The 19,455-nt window shown below is 44.5% G+C and overlaps 2 protein-coding genes across 4 annotated transcripts in view; one reads left to right on the forward strand and one right to left on the reverse strand.

Annotated features, from left to right (window-relative positions):
• Positions 1-3,630, forward strand: part of ZP2 (zona pellucida glycoprotein 2) — an 11,848-nt gene extending 8,218 nt beyond the window's left edge. The window contains 4 exon segments of the mRNA XM_034988096.1: positions 1,201-1,336; positions 1,411-1,507; positions 2,056-2,169; positions 3,469-3,630. Of these exon segments, the coding sequence (XP_034843987.1) occupies positions 1,201-1,336; positions 1,411-1,507; positions 2,056-2,169; positions 3,469-3,614 (493 nt within the window). The 3' untranslated portion in view covers positions 3,615-3,630.
• Positions 3,631-6,389: 2,759 nt separating this feature from the next.
• TMEM159 (transmembrane protein 159) overlaps positions 6,390-19,455 on the reverse strand; it is a 28,648-nt gene continuing 15,582 nt past the window's right edge. For 2 of the 3 annotated variants that reach the window (XM_034988093.1, XM_034988094.1), the window contains exon 5: positions 16,685-18,333. In XM_034988093.1, the coding sequence (XP_034843984.1) occupies positions 18,252-18,333 (82 nt within the window). In that variant the 3' untranslated portion in view covers positions 16,685-18,251. Of the gene's footprint in view, positions 7,692-16,684; positions 18,334-19,455 lie in introns of those variants that run through there. The other variant, XM_034988095.1, reaches the window with a different exon arrangement.

The following is a 19,455-nucleotide window of genomic DNA, read 5'->3' on the forward strand; positions in this document are numbered from 1 at the left end:
CCATAAGGTAGCTCAGCTAATCAAAAATTGTCAGTGAAGGGGCACCTGGCTGGCTCAGTCAGTAGAGCATGTGACTCTTGATCTTGGGGTTGTAAGTTCGAGCCCCATGTTGGGGGTAAAGATTATTTTAAAAAAACAAACAAAAACGAACACAAACACTTTTAGAAACAAAATTGACAAGAGCTAAAACCCTCTTGGGTTTCAGAAGAGCACTCTGTCACAGAGGCCCTGATCTTTGTGTTCATTAGTAACCAGTCCTTAGTCCAATAGCATGATTCATGCTTTCCTCTTACCCTTGAACTTGAAAGAATCAGATCCTCCCCAAGGATGTCTGGCTCCAACACTCTTGATCTGGAGAGAATAGATCTCCAGTTCCTATTCTACCACGTGCCAGGCATGGTGCTATGTACTCCACATGCATTATTTGAACCTCACCACTCTGTGAAATATACTAGCCACCTCACTTCATGAAGAAACCCATGCTTGCTGCTTAAATAACTAGCCCAAAGTAATATTTAGTAAATGGTGGGATTTGAAAGCCTATCTGACTCTAGCCTGAAGACCATAATGCTATTAAGTTGTAACTACACACACTCAATAATTGGTATTTGTCCTGGGAACTCTGCCTGCAGGCATTTGCACCTGGATGGAAATTGCACATTACCTTCCTTGAAGCTGTTGTAATCTGTTGCTAAGCCCTTAAACTCCAGGTACACTACTGTGCCAGGATTATGTGTAGCCCCACCTAATATGCAATTTTCCTTATAGCTATCATCTTCAACTGTCATCAAGGAGATAAAGTAGCAGGAGTTCTCTACCTTTGTCACGGACCTATACTAACTGCCTGGGACATACTAGGCACTCAGATGAGTAGGAAGAATTTAAGCCAGTGAGAAGAACTACATACAGCACTTTAGTAGCTCCTGATGGGTTTAGCTGGCAAACAAATAGATACTTAAATTGTATTACTATAGGCTAGAAAAATAGAACTGGCATGTATAACTCATGACTTGATATTGTTGGATAGGCCACATCAGAAAGTATATTAAATAAAAGGCACAGGTAGAAGGTAGAACAGTTTGGATGGTGTTAGAATATATATGGATGAATTTGGGCAAGTGTTGAGTCAAACTTGGGGCAGGGGGCTGGGGGGAGTGTGGATAATGTGGCTGATGTTCTTCCTTTGTGTGTGCCTCCCAGCTGTGAATACAACCTGGACAACTACAGAACCACCTTCCATCCGGTTGGTTCCTCTGTGACATATCCTAATCACTATCAGAGGTTTGATGTGAAGACCTTTGCTTTTGTATCAGAGGCCCAAGTGCTCTCTAGCCTGGTAAGCAATTAAGCCACCCGGGACAGGTTGAATGTGAGTGCATCAGTTCTACTTCACTCTTGTTCTATTTCCAGGTCTACTTCCACTGCAGTGCGTTAATCTGCAATCAACTCTCTCCTGATTCCCCTCTGTGTTCTGTGACTTGCCCTGTGTCATCCAGACAGCGGCGAGGTAAAAATTTCAAGTCCTTGTTACTGTGAGTCCTCAAAGCAAGCCTTATCCTTTCAGAATTGGAAGCTTTAAGAATGAGGGCTGTGGGGTACCTGGCTGGCTCAGTCAGTAGAGACTATGACTCTTGATCTTGGACTGGTGGGTTTGAGCCCCACGTGTGGTGTAGAGTTCACATAAAATAAAGAATTGAGGGCTTCGTTAGGACTCTTCACGTGTTCCAAGAAACCTTCTCAGCCCAGTTCACCCTGCCCATATGATAAGGCTGAGATGGCAAGTTCTTGATCAGACTATGGGCAAATTTGGTTTTGCACATGGACTGGAGCCTGATCTTTTGCAGAGGTGACTCTGAAAAGTTACTATTGTGGAGTCTAGGTGAACTGGGAACTTAATCTTCTTGGGATATTCTTGGAGAGTTTATCCTGTTTTTACAGTGAAGTATATGCCCTCTCCTGCAAAGGTGGGGAAAACCCACATAGAGCCGGGGACTCGGCGGAGATGTGCTCTAAGAAGTCCATCGACACACCTCTCTCCACTGGTCCCTATTCCAGAGGTCAGACACTAACTCCGTTTTCTGTCCCCAGCCACAGGTGCCACTGAAGAGAAAATGATAGTAAGTCTCCCAGGACCCATCCTCCTGTTGTCAGATGGCTCTTCACTCAGAGGTATGGATTTAAAGCCTAGGGTACTTCCTGGATTCAAGATCTTAGATTTATGTTTAAATTTAACTATGCACAAATACTACATGCTTACAGTAATCCTAAGTAATAAAACGAGTCTCTCTTCCTAGCCATACCTTTAAGTCTCTTGTGTACTCATCCAAAAATCCCTCTTTAAAAAAAAAAAAAATCTTTTAACACAAGTGGAATCCTGATATGTTCTACCTACTTGCTGTATGTTTTTTTTAACTTGTTAGAACCACTTAATCTGTACGGAGAACTACCTCACTGCTAATAGCTATATCGGATTCCATCTACATGGCTCTATCTTAGCCACAGTCCTCATTCTCGGGTATCTAGTTACTTCCAGTTTTGTCACTAATGCCACAGTAGAATGCTCTTAAATCTTAGCCTACTACACAAATTCGGGATTTTTTTTTTTTTTTTTTTTTTAAGATTTTAGAACACAAACTGGAGGGGCAGGGAGATTGCAGGGAGAGAATCTCAAGCAGACTTTGGCTGAGCACGGAGCCCAACCTGGGGGCTCAAACTCAAAACCCTGAGATCACAACCTGAGCCAAAACCAAGAGTCAGACCCTTAACCAACTGAAACACGCAGGTGCCCCCGGGGGATATCTTTCTAGAAGTGAAACTATTAGGTCAGAAGGCATGTGCCTTACTACTGCCAAACTTCAGTCTGTACTAGATTGTGTTCCTGTTAATATCCCATATCTTCATCCCAGGCCTACAATTTGAAAGTAAGCTGTCTTAAATCCCTAACAACCTGCAAGAAATCATGCACTCGGGACCATTTCTATTAGTGCCATAATGTTAAATAGGCTGAAACAGGTTCTTTCCTGGTGTTGACTCATCTGATTTTTAGATTAATAAAAGCAAGTAGGAATTGGGAACAGCCGCGGGAGCAGAGTAGAGAGAGGAGGAGCTTGGCTCAAAGAGTAGATTATATTCCAGGTTGTAAGCTTCCCAAATGAATCCTTTGAGGCTTAATCTCACTTCTCTGGGGACCCTCAGGCTTTGACTTAGGCCTTTTTTTTTTTTTTTTTTTTTTAAAGATTTTATTTATTTATTTGACAGACAGTAAGAGGGAACACAAGCAGGGGTAGTGGGAGAGGGAGAAGCAGGCTCCCCACAGAGCGGGGAGCCCGATGCGGGGCTCGATCCCAGGACCCTGGGATCATGACCTGAGCCGAAGGCAGACACTTAACGACTGAGCCACCCAGGCGCCCCGACTTAGGCCTTTTGATTTAAATGATCTTAAGACTTGAATGTCTGCTTCCTTCCCAGATGCTGTGGACTCGAAAGGGCACGGGGCTGCCGGATATGTTGCTTTTAAGACTGTGGTGGCTGTGGGTGCCTTAGCAGGCCTGGTGGCAACTCTAGGCCTCATTAGCTACCTGCACAAGAAAAGAACCATGATGTTAAATCACTAAGGATTTTCAAATAAAGTGGTTGAAGTAAGCTGCCTGCTTTTACCTCATTAAACTTACATGGAGTTCAAGGATGGCTTCTTGCGGTCACACTTGTAGAAGGAAGGTAGAACCTTTCCACAATCCTAATGGGCTTTGGCTGTGTAGATGCAAATAAGGAAATTCAGGACTTAATTGCTTCCTGTCCTTCAGTTTTCTGACCTCCACTCCCCAAACTGGCAGTGCCACAAAATTCAACCAGCAGTGGGTCTTAGTTACAGCCCAGCTCTGGGGCTGCCTTTAGATGACTAGTCTTTCACCCCTCCATCATATATGCAAGATGTGGAGACAAGAGGTCACCCTTCGTCACCAGAAGGGCAGAGTAACCAGGTGTTCCCAAGGAATTTAGTGTTGTGCTTCACTGTTTCCTAACTCAAATTACTCTTTGAAAGAAACTTGCCCTGAGAACTTGAAGGTATTCAGTTATTGTTCCCTGTATTCATCATGCAATTTGAGAACAGCAATCTCCCTTGGGGGACAGAAAAGAATATAAGGTTCTGGTTTTCTTAGGGGCAATTACAACAGTCCTAGTCTCATTAAGCCTCCACAGCTGTACACCAGCCCCTTAGCTGAGCCTGAAAAGCTGCTTTCCCACTACCTACACTTGATTATTCCCTCCTCCTGAGCCTTTTTCCCCTGAGGGTCCCCCCAGCTTTTCCACTGCAATTGTATCAATATGACTAGTGTTTGCTTCACACTGTAGCTCTAACAGACTATCTTCAAGATAACGAATACAGAAATGAACTCGATTGTATCCTTCAACTAGAAAAACCTAGATCTAAACAAGAATTTTGCTAGGGAAAAAGTCCTAAAGCTTTTAAATATCTGTACAGGGCTGGGAGGTGAAAACAAAGTCCTCAATGTGTTAGACTTTTTCAACCCTCAATTGGGAGTAGTCATTCTGACTTTTAATATTCTTTCCTCAAGAAGGAAAGAATATTACATATACTGCAGCTCTTTAATGGTGGATTCCTCCTTTTCTTCCAATATACCTTCTCATTCTAAATCCTTTGAGATTAATATGGTAGAACTCAGCCCTGGTGTGGGGAAGATCTGTGCGAGAGATCTGGTCTTTCTAGAGTAACAAGGGTCAAAAGTTCAAACGATCTCATTAAAGCCATTCTTTGGATATAGCTTTAGAAGGGAGTAAGGCCTTAATCTGCTAATGGTAAATGGTCTTGAAGTCGAGCTTTTCTGTGACTGACAAGGTGAAGTGTTACACATTAGAACCAGAAACCTTGCATGTGCTTGCATGTACTTTTTTAAATGGCATTTCAAAGTTGGCCACTTAAGGGGTTTCCTGTTACCCGGTGGTAGGCTGAATAATGACCATCCCAACCTGGGGTGGACCCCATCCCAGGTCCACCTCCTACTCCCCAGAATCTGAATATTCTCTACATGGTCCCAAAGGGACTTTGCAGATGTGGCTAAGGGTCCTGACATGGGGATATTACCTAATAAGGCCCCCATCACACAGGTCCTTATAAAAAGGGCAGAAGGATCAGAGTCAGAAGACGTCCCAATGGAAGCAGAAATCAGTGGGGAGCCATAATCCACAGAATGTGGGCAGCCAATATTAGCAAGGATGGCAAGGAAATGGATCTCCACTAGAGCCTCAAGGAACACAGCCCTGCTGCCCCATTTTGGACTTCTGAATCCCAGAGTTGTAAAATCCCCAGTATTTTAGGCTACTAAGTTTGTATTAATTTGTTGCAACAGCAATAGGAAACAAATACATGAGTCCCTACCAACAATACTTTGCTAGAAATGCACACATTTTACAGAAGAGCAACTTAGGCCCTAGGGTAGCTGGTCCAATATATACTATCTTGATGAAGGAGCTGGAGCCTCTCTTCTCCAAGTCGGCCTGTTTGTGTAGTGCCGCGGGTCAGGATCGTGGTGACCCGGCCCCCAGGCTGCCCCCACAGCAGGGCTTGGCTCTGACATTTGCCACAGCGCTGGAGCAAACTCAGAGAAAAGCAAAGCTCGCTATGGAGCAGCTGCTGGGATGAACACTTGTTGCCATGGTAGCCTGGAACAAGTACAATGAGTGATTCAAGTTATGTTCTCAACTTCTGAAGGTTCACATCCTACCGTACATGGGGGAGGCAGCCTAGCACTGTGGGGAAAAAGTGAGCTCAAGTCACAGGAGGCTGCTCCTTCACCCAGACTCATGGTGGCAATCTCGCCTATGCAGTAGGGATGAGCTGTAATTATCACAAAGGTCCCAGGAGGTAGATGAGGGGCATGTGGAGTCTAACATTCTACCAAACAGTTCGGATAGTAGAGGTTATGGGGGCTGGGAATGGACCCGCATGCCTTGGGAAGTTCCCTCTAATGTTGAACTTTCCTTCCCTGCCCCATTCTGCTGACTCAGGCGGTTTTATGAAATTTCTCGGATTCTAGAATAAGAGCTGGGCTTGGGTTCTGGATCTATGTCTCTCTTGCTGTGCAACCTTAGGCAGGTAGAACAATCTCTGAGCCTATTTCCACATCTGTAAAATGAGAATAAAACCTATTTTGGTAAAAACGGGACAAAAATCAAAAAAACTATTTTGGGGGTACCTGGATGGCTCAGTCAGTAGGACATGTGACTCGATCTTGGGGTTGTCGGTCTGAGCCCCATGTTGGGTGTAGAGATCACACAAAATCTTAAAAACGAAAAACAAAACCTACTTTGAAAGCATGTGAGGGTTCAGTGAGATAGTCAATAGTCAAAGTCTTGGCGTATGTGCTGCCCAGTCAGCACTGGAATCAACTAAATAAAACCTCAGAAATAAAATTATAAGCAACTGACGGTTGGAAAAAGCTATGTGCTAGATGAGAGATTCTTAATCAGGCACATATTTTGAAGAATATACATGTCCTGACCCCACCTACTAAACTAGAATCTTCAAGGAGGGGGGTCTAAGCATGTTTAGACTCTGTGGGAGGCCAAATAATGGCCCCAAAATATCCATGTCCTAATCTCAGAAACCTGTGAATGTTCCCTTCCATGGGAAAAGGGACTCTATGTACACGATTCATTTAAGGGTCCTGGATGGGGAGATTATCTGGATCATCCAGCTGGGCTCTAACTGCAATCACAGGGATCCCTCTAAGAGAGAGGCAGGGAGAGATCTGACGACGGGAAGGAAAAGGCAATATGACGATGAAAGTGGGGACTGGAGTGATGCACCATGAGGACGAGGGAGGGGCTACCAGCTGAGGAAAACAGGTGGACAGTTCTTCAGCTAAAGGAGTTCAGGAAAAGGGCTTTCCTCTGGAGCCTCTAGAAGGAACCTGCCTCACTGGCACCTTGACTTTAGCCCAGTGAAACCAATTTTAAACTTCTGACCTCCAGAGTAAATTGGTTATTTTTAAGCCACTGGCCCTGTGGTAATTTGTTACGGCAGCAAGAGGAAACTAATACAAACTCCTCTGGTGATCCTGACATACACCCCTGGGTAAGAATCGCTGTATCAGACAAAGGCAGAGGCTGGCAAACTTTGTCACAGACAACGTGTTACAAACTCACATTGTTGCTCACACACAGGGATTAAGGACATGGGAGCAGTTTATTGTTTCAAGGATGTGGCAGATTCAAGTTGCAATCAGCTTCATTTCTAAACTATAGTATATCCTGGTGGAATTGAAGAATTGCTGAGGACACAAGTCCATCCTGAGATGGGAATTGAAGTTGTAACCCACTGAGGTAACAGAATGAGAATTACCTTTTATGGCGCTCTCTGCTGTGCCGATAAGCAGGAAATCCACGGGGTTACATTCCTTTTGGCTTGAAGGTGGTGGTGAGCGGGGTGGGAAGTTACCTCACTGTGGGCAGGACAGGGGGTCCGCAGAAGGTAGAACATGCAGTGCCTGGCATATCCGTAGCAGCTTCCGCCTGATGAGTTGATGGACTCCAGTGTGTGTAGGCTGGGCTATTAGGTAGCATAAGTACCACTTCTTCTCTTGAGAGTAGATTTCCCTGCCAGAGGTTAGAGTTCTGGCTAACCTCTCCTTGATCTCGACCTTTGATCACACAACACCCCAGGAATCTTGCTTTGTGAAAAAACACAACCAGAACACTCATGAGTGTGCTGGGACTGATACTGTAGGCTGCTTAATCAAAAAGGGTTTCCTTCCCCCTTTCTTTTCCTGTGATATTGTGATTTATAGTAAGAAATATATATTTGGTCTTTGTCCCCATTTAGCACAGAGCTCCTAAAACACTTGGAATTTCCTAAGTGTTGAGAGCAGTTAAGGAGCCTTTTGTTCCATTAATAGATGACTTTGGGAAAGCCCCTAGATAACCTAGAGAAGGGGGCTGCTTGCCAGGGAAACCAATCTTGAGTAGAGGGTAGAAACTTTCAGTCTTACCCCCTTGATTTCTGGGACTTGGCCAGTGACTTAACTGATCACACCTACATAATGAAGCTTCCATTAAAACCCCAAAGCAGAGGATTCAAAGAGCTTCCGGGTTGGAGAACACGTGGAGATTTGGGGAGAATGGTGCTTTCAGAGAGGACATGGAAGTTCCTTGTCCTTTCTCCAACCCTATGCATCTCTTCCATCTGGCTGTTCCTGAGTTACATCCTTTAATAATAAACCAGTAAACCAGTAATCTAGTAAGTAAACTGTTTCTCTGAGTTCTGTGGGACACTCCAGCAAATCAATCAAACCCAAGGAGGGTGACATTAGAACCTCCCATCTGTAGCCAGACCATCAGAAACACAGGTAACCACCTGGACTTGTGACTGGCATCTGAAGCAAGGTGGGGTGGGTGGGGACAGTCTTGTAGGACTGAGCCCTTAACGTGTGGGATCTGATGCTATCTCCAGGTAGATAGTGACAGAATTGAGTTGAATTGTAGGACACCCAAATGGCACCAGAGAATTGCTTGGTGGTGTGGGGAAACCCCCATATGCATTGAATTGGGTCCCAGAAACCCCTTCTTCCCTAAAAAGAGAACTTTGTGTTCTGGAATGGCATCGTATATCCCTAGGGGATATACCCTGATGGTGCTAAATAATCAAGATAAAGTCTCATTCCCCTTGCAGATCAGCTACCAGCAGGCACATGGTTCTGTTCAATGAGATTTAAAGGGATATTAGAAGGGAGGCATCTGTCTTTTTCTTACTGGTTTAAAAAAAAAAAAAGGTATGTAAGGCTAACCCCTTTTCTTCCTATCTGTGGATGTGGTTGTGTGACATTGTGATTCTTTGAGCTGTGGCAGCCATCTTGTAACCATGAGGAAACAAGCCTAATGACACTGAGAATGGTGGAGTAAAAACATGGAAAACCTCGATTCCTGATTACTTCATTGTGTTATCTGAATCAACCCTGCAATCACTTGTATCTTGTTAAAAAGAAAGCCACAGGCCTCCCGAAGGAGGAACTCGTGCTAGGCCAAGTCACCAAACCAGAGCTTAATATCTAATCTCATTGCAGTTTTAACCTCCCCCAGAAATGAAGTCTTAACTGGTCAGTCAGGACTTTTCTAGTCAGCACCAATGAGGTAATCTATCACATGGGCCCTCTCCATTCCCCAAAGGAAGATGAGGTCACCCAGCCCTTCCCTCTAAGGGAAAGTGACCTTGCCTAAAGCAATATATTCTTTTGCTAATAACATCTTTGCTCCACCTTCCTTCCTATTTAAAAACCTTCCATTTTCTACAACTCCTCGGAGCTCCCCTCTACATGCTAGATGGGATTCATGACTTGCTTCATAAAACCAATTAGATCTTCAAGTTTACTCAGTTGAAATTTTGTTCTTCAACAATCTTTCATGTTTAGTGAGATGCTAAGGATTCCTATTTTTTTTTAGGGAGGCAGTTTGTTTCTTGTAGGTAAAAGTATTCAAAATGATTCAGGATTAAAGAAGCTTTATTTTTAGAAGAATGACTATGGCTATAATTTGCATCTATAAGAACACACCAAGTTACATGTAAGCTTTCTTTTGGATTAATAGCCAAATTTGCATAAACCACAAATAAGAACACCTTCTGTTAACAAATTTACTTTGCTTTGGCTCCCTCAAGGCACAAGAAGACCAGAGTCTTATTCTATTCATCTTTGGATTCCCATGGTCCTTAGGGGAGGGAAGTGATTGAACCAAAAATATAGTACAAAGAAGCTCAATTCTGTGAAAATTAATAAAGGGAAACCCCACTAAATGAAGTCAGGAGATTTTGGCAGGGGAAGCTCCCATGCCCTACCACCCCAACTCAATTGCAGACCCAACAGGAAGAGACTGACGTGACTGTGAACATAGATACCACTCTTCTACTTCAGCCAGAGGAAGAGCTACTTTCCTCATTCCCACCCCCACCCACCAGGCAACAGCCAATGAGAAGCCACTATACTTCCAACTCCCAGTTCCTCTAATGGACTTCTAGTTCATAACAGTCTTCCCAACTTACCCCTTCTCTCCTTAAAAAAGCGAGCCTTGAGGTGCCTGGGTGGTGCCATGGTTAAGTGTCCGACTCTTGATTTCAGCTCAGGTCATGATCTCAGGGTCATGAGATCAAGCCCCACATCGGGCTCTGCGCTCAGCATGGAGTCTGCTTGAGATTCTCTCTCTCCCTCTCCTTCTACCTCCCCCAACTCGTGCACTCTTGTTCTCTCTCTCTCTCTCTCTCTAATAAATAAATAAATAAATAAGCCTGTCTCTCCTTTATTTCCTGGACTTGCCTACAGTTTTGCCGCAGCTTGTTTGTCAAAGATTGCAATTCTCTTTTATTCCCAAATAAACGCATCTTCTGCTGGTAAAATAACCGTCAGTGTATATTTTTGAGGTTAAACATTCAAAGCAGACAGTATGGTCTCTTCACTTCCATACCTAGGGATGGGTCCTCCCCCCACCTTAATGCTGTTAGGGTCAGAGGAGCAGGGAGGATGCCGTGAAGTAAGCCCTGGATGCAGGAAACATGGGTTCCAGCCCAGGCACTGCAGACTAATAGTGGCCGTAGGTAAAGCAGTGGCCCGTCTCTGGCCTCAGGTGTGACATCTTCAGGAAGACAGGATTGAAGAGGGCTTCTATGACCTTGCTACCCAAGGCGTGGTCTGTGGAAGGCTTCACCTGGGAACTGATAAGCAACATAGAAACTCAGGTCCTGCTCCAGACCTACGGACTCAGGATCTGCCTTTTAGCAGGACCCTTGTACGGATGCACATTAACGTTTACGATGCACAAGTCCAGTTTCTTCCAGTTCTCAGTGCTGTTCTCTGCTGAGCCAGCTTCAGATTGCTGGATATGAGCTCCCTCTTCTGGCTCAACAATTAAGTACTTTCTTTAGGAAACATTTGTTCCATTTCCACCTGCTGCTTTTGTTTTGTTTTGTTTTGTTTTAAGGGTTTCAAATGGGGCTTGAAGCTCCAGCACCGACATAGGGGCATAAGGTCTCCTACGCATGTGTATGGAGCCTTGAGTCTCCTCCCAAGTTTTGGAAAGCCAAATGACACCCACTGCCCTCTCCAATCTGGATGGCTCTCCGATTCCCAACTGCCAAGTAGTCCACCTTCCCTGTGTCTCATCCTTGTCACTTCTGCTTTAACAAAAAAGCAGGGAGAGGGAAGCAAACCGAACCTGAGCCGGCAGCCGATGATGGCGTTCTTGTGACCTAGTCACCAGCCAGCTCTGAGACCTTTGGCAAATGGTTACCTGTTGGCTCAGTTTCCTCTCCTGCCAGTTGATGAATATGGCAGGAAGATGGAACAGAGGGAACTTGCAAAACTGTTGTGAAAGGTCAAAATGGTAATGGGTATGAAAGGTCTTTGGAAACCTGACATCCTTCACAAATGTGAAGGTGTTTTCCTGATGCCATTACTGTAACTGCTTTAGTGCAGACCTGGCCGATTCCAGCCTCATCCCAGACGAGCTCAGGTATTGCTGAGCCTAACGCTCTTTTTTTTTATTATTATTATTATGTTATATTAGTCACCATACATTACACCATTAGTTTTTGATGTGGTGTTCCATGATTCATTGTTTGCATATAACACCCAGTGCTCCATGCAGAACGTGCCCTCTTTAATACCCATCACCAGGCCAACCCATCCTCCCATCCCCCTCCCCGTCAGAACCCCCAGCTTGCTTTCCAGAGTCCATCGTCTCTCATGGTTCATCTCACCCTCCGATTCCCCCCCTTCATTCTTCCCCTCCTGCTATCTTTTTTTTTTTTTTTAACACATAATGTATTATTCGTTTCAGAGGTACAGATCTGTGATTCAACAGTCTTGCACAATTCACAGCACTCATCATAGCACATACACTCCCCAATGTCTATCACCCAGCCACCCTATCCCTCCCACCTCCCACCACTCCAGCAACCCTGTTTGTTTCCTGAGATTAAGAATTCCTCCTATCAGTGAGGTCATATGATACATGTCTTTCTCTAATTGACTTATTTCGCTCAGCCTAACACCCTCCAGTTCCATCCATGTAGTTGCAAATGGCAAGATCTCATTCCTTTTGATGGCTGCATAATATTCCATTGTGTGTATGTATGTATATATATATATATATACACCACATCTTTATCCATTCATCTGTTGATGGACATCTTGGCTCTTTCCACAGTTTGGCTATTGTGGACACTGCTGCTATGAACATTGGGGTGCACGTACCCCTTTGGATCCCTACATTGGTATCTTTGGGGTAAATACCCAGTAGTGCAATTGCTGGGTCGTAGGGTAGCTCTATTTTTAACTTTTTGAGGAACCTCCATACTGTTTTCCAGAGTGGCTGCACCAGCTTGCATTCCCACCAACAGTGTAGGAGGGTTCCCCTTTCTCCACATCCCCGCCAACATTTGTTGTTTCCTGACTTGTTAATTTTAGCCATTCTGACTGGTGTGAGGTGATATCTCATTGAGGTTTTGATTTGGATTTCCCTGATGCCGAGCGATGTTGAACACTTTTTCATGTGTCTGTTGGCCATTTGGATGTCTTCTTTGGAAAAATGTCTGTTCATGTCTTCTGCCCATTTCTTGATTGGATCATTTGTTCTTTGGGTGTTGAGTTTCATAAGTTCTTTATAGATTTTGGATACTAGCCCTTTATCTGATATGTCATTTGCAAATATCTTCTCCCATTCTGTCGGTTGTCTTTTGGTTTTGTTGACTGTTTCTTTTGCTGTGCAAAAGCTTTTTATCTTGATGAAGTCCCAGTAGTTCATTTTTGCCCTTGCTTCCCTTGCCTTTGGCGATGTTTCTAGGAAGAAGTTTCTGCGGCTGAGGTTGAAGAGGTTGCTGCCTGTGTTCTCTTTTAGGATTTTGATGGACTCCTGTCTCACATTTAGGTCTTTCAACCATTTGGAGTCTATTTTTGTGTGTGGTGTAAGGAAATGGTCCAGTTTCATTCTTCTGCATGTGGCTGTCCAATTTTCCCAACACCGAGCCTAACGCTCTTAATTCTTGTTTGTCTCCATCAAGATTTCTCAGCCTCGGCACTGACATTTGGGCCTAGATAATTCTTTTTGTAAGGGGCTGTCATGTGCATTGTAGGATGGTTAGCAGCTCCCCTGGCCTCAAGCCCCAAAAGCCAGCAGCAGCCCCTCTCCCAAACACACACACAGTTGTGACAATCAAAAATGCCTCTGCATGCTGCCAAATGTCCCGGGAAATAGGCTCTGGATTCACACTTCTCGGTCTTTTCTGGTCAGTGGAAAATGTTGTTCAGGGATTTCTATGTATAAAGTTCTAGGCTACCCAAAGTGAATATGCAGACATTGTTCCCATCCCCAGAGTGCTGGTGGAGAGGGGGCAGGTAGGGAGGGTAGAAAGAAGGACAAATAGAAGAGAATAGCAGCAAACAAGAGACAATTTAGTCGAGCAAGGGTATAATTATTCCACGGTGTTGTAGCCCTTTTATAATCTAGAGATCACTTGCCTCAGTCTCCCAAAGACTCCGGTTGGGCGGCATTCTCTTTACAGACTAAGGAAGTCAGTGCACAGAGAGAAAGGTTGTCATTTGCTCACCATGCCTGTTCCACAAGGGCTGTAAGTATAAAGAGAATGCACATAGCAAGACATGACTTCACGGAGGTATGAACCTGGAGCTGGGTTGTGGAAGGTGGAAATCTTTTGAAGTGGGAGGTTTGGAAGGGGGATGCTCCAGCATCATTGATTTTCAACTTTTCTGCCACACATGTGGATACTATCCACCATAACGACATACTCAAGAGGCACACCAGATTTGTATATAATCCCCACACCTTTCCCCCAAGAAGGCAAAGAAAGCACTTCATTAATTCATAATTGTCACAACTCTTACCAACCAATCAGGGTGTGTGTGTGTGTGTGTGCATGCCTATTTAATCACTCACGATATGTGTATGCACACATGCACATGTGTTTTGGGGGATACCATGGCATAGGTAAGGGAATGTAGGTTATTCTCAAATTCTACCCCCTCTCTCTAGCTCCACCTTTTCTCTCCTGCTCAAGGAAGCACAGCAAAACCTATGTGAAAGTACTCAGCCCTCTTGTGACAACTCACACCTGATCATGCCTTTGCCAGAGTGTTGCAACTCTGCGCTGAATCTCCTGGGTTTTTTAAAACATTTTATTTTTTTAAGTAATCTCTATACCCAATGTGGGGCTCAAACTCACAACCCCAAGATCCAGAGTCGCACACTCTACCGACTAAGCCAGCCAGCACCTCTGAATCCTGTTCTATGCAGAGCAGACAATAGAAGCCATGCACAGGTGCTAGTTGAAATGGTCTTGGGGGACCATTGTCTATGGGGACAACTCTAGGGGGAGCCAACCATTCACATTCCATTTTATGAAACTGGCAATCCCTGGAGTTATTTGACACAGCAGCGAAGGTATGGGTACTGTTAGAGACAGCATATATTAGGGCATGAGCCCAAATCTCAGAAGGCCACAAAGGCAGGTGATGGAGTTGACATTGAACCGCATGCTGGGTACAAGGGTGGGTTTTGCAGTCAGGCAAACTGGGCTTGAATCCCACTTGTTTCCGAGTGCCCTTGACAACTTAACCTCTCAGTCTTCCAGGTTTTTCATCTCTAAAATGGGTGGTAGTGAGGACTGACTGAAAATGTGTATTGATTTGTAGAAGGTTTAAGATAGGGCCCAACACATGGCAAAAACAGGCTCCTGGACAAACTGATAAATTAACATTCTGGCTGTATAAAGTCACAGTTTTCATGCTCTAAGGATAAGTTACCTTTCCCAATGAGTCACACATTGAACTATGCCTAAAAGGCAGGCACCTTTTGAATAATCGGGGAGACCTAACATTCCTCCAAGCTTGGTTAACAATAGGCCTTTCACATGTTCCTGTTCCACTTAGTTTTAAATGATGGTGCACTGTGTGTTTTGACAACTATGCTTTATGGTTCTATTCTGGGGCAGGCTCTCTGCTGGGTTCTGTACATTATTTTACTTTGATCATCAAAGGCCTTGGGCTCCAGGCAATGTGATGGAGAGCCTGAACTGCAAAGCCAAGATTTAGATGCCACATTTCCTGGCCGAATTAGTGAGTCAGTTCTGCTCTAAATCTTAGTTTCACGCCTAAAATCCGAGGCTGATGGATATAAAGAAAGAGAAGCCAGCAGGGGCAGCTTGTGATGGGTCTTACCCAAGTGCAGTGGGAAAGCACCTTGCACTTTGCAGAGTTTGAAGCAAGGATGTTCATGTAATCAGAAATATGTTTTAAAACGATCTCTTGGCCACTTCTAGGAGAGTATTCCATAAGACGGCTGTGTAAAGCTCTCAGCACTGAAAACACTTCCAAATCTTGTATCCCCAGCCCAGACCTACACTCTAAGCTGTCTACCTCACACCCCCAATTAATGTTAAAAAGGCCTATCTAACTTAATATGAGCAAAGGAGATTTTGAATATTCACCCAGCCTCCATCTCAGAAGTGTCTCTATCTACCCACTGGCTCAAGTTAAAAAACTTAGATGCCATCCAATGTCCTCCCTTCCTTCATCACCCACATGCAATCCCATCACCAAATGCTGCCGGCTCTCCAAATTAGGAAGGTCTCCATCACCTCCACCCCCGTGTGGCGCCACAACCATCCTCTGCAGACCTACCTGGCCTTCATCTCCTGATCCACTGCCATGGAGTTATCTTTAAAAATCCAAGTCTGATTGTGTCCCTTTAAAATGCATGGTCTTCCCTTTGCTCTTTGATGTAAATTTCTTATTCTATGGGGCCCTGCATGATGGGCTCCTGGCTCTCTTTCATCTGCCCTTTGCTCACCAGGCCCAGCCATACTGACATCATTTCTTTTCCAGTCTTTGGGCCTTTGTGTCCCTGTGCCCTCTGCTGGGAACACCCACCCCCAGCTCTTGGCATGGCAGTAACTTCTCATTCTTTGGTTCAGAGAAGAAGTCCTTGCTTGCTGTGATCAGTGTGGCCTCCCCTGGTTATTTGTCACCTTTTTACGTTCTTCTGATACACTTACCACAATCTAATATTTTGTTTACTGGTTGTAGCAGGTAGACCCTAGGGTGGAGTCCTTGATCCCGACCTCTGGTACACATGCCTTTGTGTGATTCCCCTCTCGAGCATGGTTGGGACCCATGATTGCTTCTAACCCACAGAATATGGTGAAAGTGACAAGATACATGTGATTACACATACGTGATTACGCTACATAAGAATGTAATGCCTGCCTTGCTAAGAGAATCTCTTGGTGGCTTCCAAGATGCAAGTTGCCACGTGTGAGGTGCCATATAGCCTGAAAAGAACTGGATGCTGCCAATGACCATGCGGGGCTTGGACGTGGATCCTTCCCCGGTTGAACCTCAAATGAGAACCCAGCCCTGGCAACACTGCGCTTGCAGTCTTGCAAAGGACCCAGCTAAGCCAGGACTCCTAACACACTGAAAATGTGAGATAACATAGATTCTTTTAAGTCTATAGTTTGTCGTAAACTGTTCTACAGCAACCGTTAATACACTTGTTAAGCGACTCGTGTTAGAAAGTAAACGGCTGGAGGCCAGAGACCTTTTCATTTTTCATTACGGCCCAGCTGGGTAGATAGCATAGACAGATGAGAGCAGATACTTGCATGAAGAAAAGACAGATTTAATAAACACCAATTATTAATACTCCATGTGCTGGCAGGAGTAGCAGTTCTTTTTCTCTAAGAGGTAAAAAGCCACCTTTAGGGACACGCGTGGCTGTCATGGGATTCAGAAGTTTCCAGATTAAGGCTTTTATGTCCTGTAAGTAGGACAAGTAGCGGGCTTTTTATTTTGTCTGCCCAGCAAGTATTTCCTCTCCGTCTCCTATTCCTTTGGGACTATGCACCCCACCCTACGCAAAATCAGTGGGGCTGACGTAAACCATCCCCTGGCTCCGGCATGAACCTATGGCGCGGCCCTGCTCCATTGGCATAGTCCACCCTCCCGACCACTGTGATTGGTTCAGGATTGCTCACATGACTCAAGTCTGTCCAATCAGAGCCAAACCCAGAAGCTGACGTATTAAAGCCAGAGCTGCTGGGACCTCCACGTATGCAAGGCCTGACTGGAAAAACCCCTCACACGAGGAAAGCAATGCTGAGGGATGAACAGAGATGCCTCAAGATGCCGCTTGAGCCCCTGGATCCAGCCGTGTCTGAAAATCTACCCCCTGGCTTTTTAGTTGAGTGAAAGGAACTCCCCCCTTCTGCCCACCCCCCCAATGCCACTTTGGGTGGAGGGTCTATCACGAGCCCTATTACCCGGGATCTGCCATGAAATCAACGGAGAAGGAATAAGGGGGGGGTCTGATGTCTAGGGGGTGAAATAAAGAGTAAAGAAAAAAAGCTCATCTATATAAATAGTTAATAAAATGCCACAGCAGACCACTGAAGGGGAAATCCCACAGGATTTTAAAAGCTTGTTTAGTCCGTTAGCATTTTCATAGGATTTTTACAGAAATGGCTTAACAAGCCAAGTTCTTTCAAACAATACAGAAGTATCAAGTGCAAATATTTTAAAGAGTAACGACACTTAACAGTACTCAACATGGAAACTCTTTAGATTTTTTTCAAAAGTGCCCTTGGCCATAAAGTTAACTTTGGACTTTATTTTTTATCCAAATCTATCTGAGAAGGCATTATTGCCAAATGTTGCCGGTTTTTCTGATAAAAAGCTAATAAGGCAGAAGAGCTTGATCTGTTTTGCTCTTTCCCCACTTTGTTTCAAATAAGTGAAGATATAAACAGGTTCTCTCATTTCTGAAAAAAAAAAAGAAAAAAAAAAATCCACAGTTGCCCCAAACTGGGCCCTTGGACACAAGACTGAGTCTTTGGGGTCAAGCTGCCAGGCTGTAGAGAGGCTCAGGACTGGGCCAAGGTCAAGTCTGCACACTGGGGAGGAAGGGTGAAAGGCAAGGAGGTGCTGAGCCACTGCAGTTCTCTGCTAATTCTCATGTGAGGGTGGATCAGCCAACGGAACCACAGGACTCAGGCAAAAGCAACAAGATCCCCAAAGTGGACCCCGTGGGATCCTAGGAATATGTGAAAAAGCTAGAGGACACTTCCAAGGAGTGCTTGACCACCCAGTCCCCTTCTGAGTCATAATCCCAAGGGCTGAGTATGATCTACAGCCTTCAAGAAGTGCTTGGAAAAAGCTCTGGCTCCGCTGGGCCGGTCATTCCTGGTAGAGCCCCTCTAAGTCTGCGGACTTCATAGCCAGCTGACAGTCGCCACTGGAGTTTTGTTGTGTCAGAGGTCTGTTTGGTAACAAGAGGAAATGGTTAGCTCTAGGGCCTCTTTGAAGAGCTTTAATGTTGAGAGTGCACAAAGCTGAATATATGATATTCTTTGTTGGTTTATTTTTAGCTGCTTCTTGCAACCACACCAGATTTAGATTTAAGGCTATACCTATTTTATAGATGAGGAAACTCAGAGCACAAGAGGTTAAAATGACTGAGTTAGGGGTAGGGATTACGCCCCTTCCCCCTATTCTAATTTGGGTATTGCAAATGAGCAGTGCATGAAGTTACAAAAACATGCACGGTAAAAGATCTAAAAAAAGTACAAGACAGACAAGGGGATTTTAATACAACAAAGTAAAAACGGTCACATTTCAATTAACCTTTAAGAAACTACCACTTATTGAGTTTTGGTGTACTATCAAAGAAGAACATCCATAGTGGTCTGAAAAAGCTTTTCCTCCCTTTGCCAGCCACACATTTGTGAGGCTGGGTCTTCAAAACCCAGCTGACGTCTATTAAGGCAGACATTAAAGATATTTGTGAAATGCAGGGGCGCCTGGGTGGCTCAGTTGGTTAATCATCTGCCTTCGACTCAGGTCATGATCCCAGAGTCTTGGGATTGAGCCCCGAGTCGGGATCCCTGCCCAGTGGGGAGCCTGCTTCTCCCTCTCCCTCTACTCCTCCAGCCCCCGGGCTTGTGTGCACTCTTTCTCTAACAAATGAATAAAATCTTAAATAAAAAAAAGATATTTGTGAAATGTAAAACTCAGTCATTTCATTTTGTATTGGAAAATATAGTTACTTTTCATAGAGATGTTATTTATATCAACAGGTAATGCTGTCCGTTTTAAATGAGTATTTTTCAAATTTGTTGTTAATTTCTACTACAGTAATTATTGATCCATTTAAACCACATAAACAAAACCTTGGGAAGACTCAGTAATTTTAAGAAGGCAAAATGTGTCCAGAGAACAAAAAGCTTGAGAACCACCGCCCTAGTGAAAACAATGGGTCCAGGTGCCTCAGTTGGGAGGAGGAGGGGCGTATAAGGAGATCAAGGGCAAATCTTGGAAATCTTTTTAATCTCTTCATTGACAAACAGGTGGTATTCAGCTTTTGTTACTCCTTGTGGTATAA

Source organism: Mirounga leonina, unplaced genomic scaffold (genome assembly GCF_011800145.1).
Source record: "Mirounga leonina isolate KUSES-001 unplaced genomic scaffold, KU_Mleo_1.0 Mir_448, whole genome shotgun sequence".
NCBI lineage: Eukaryota > Metazoa > Chordata > Mammalia > Carnivora > Phocidae > Mirounga > Mirounga leonina.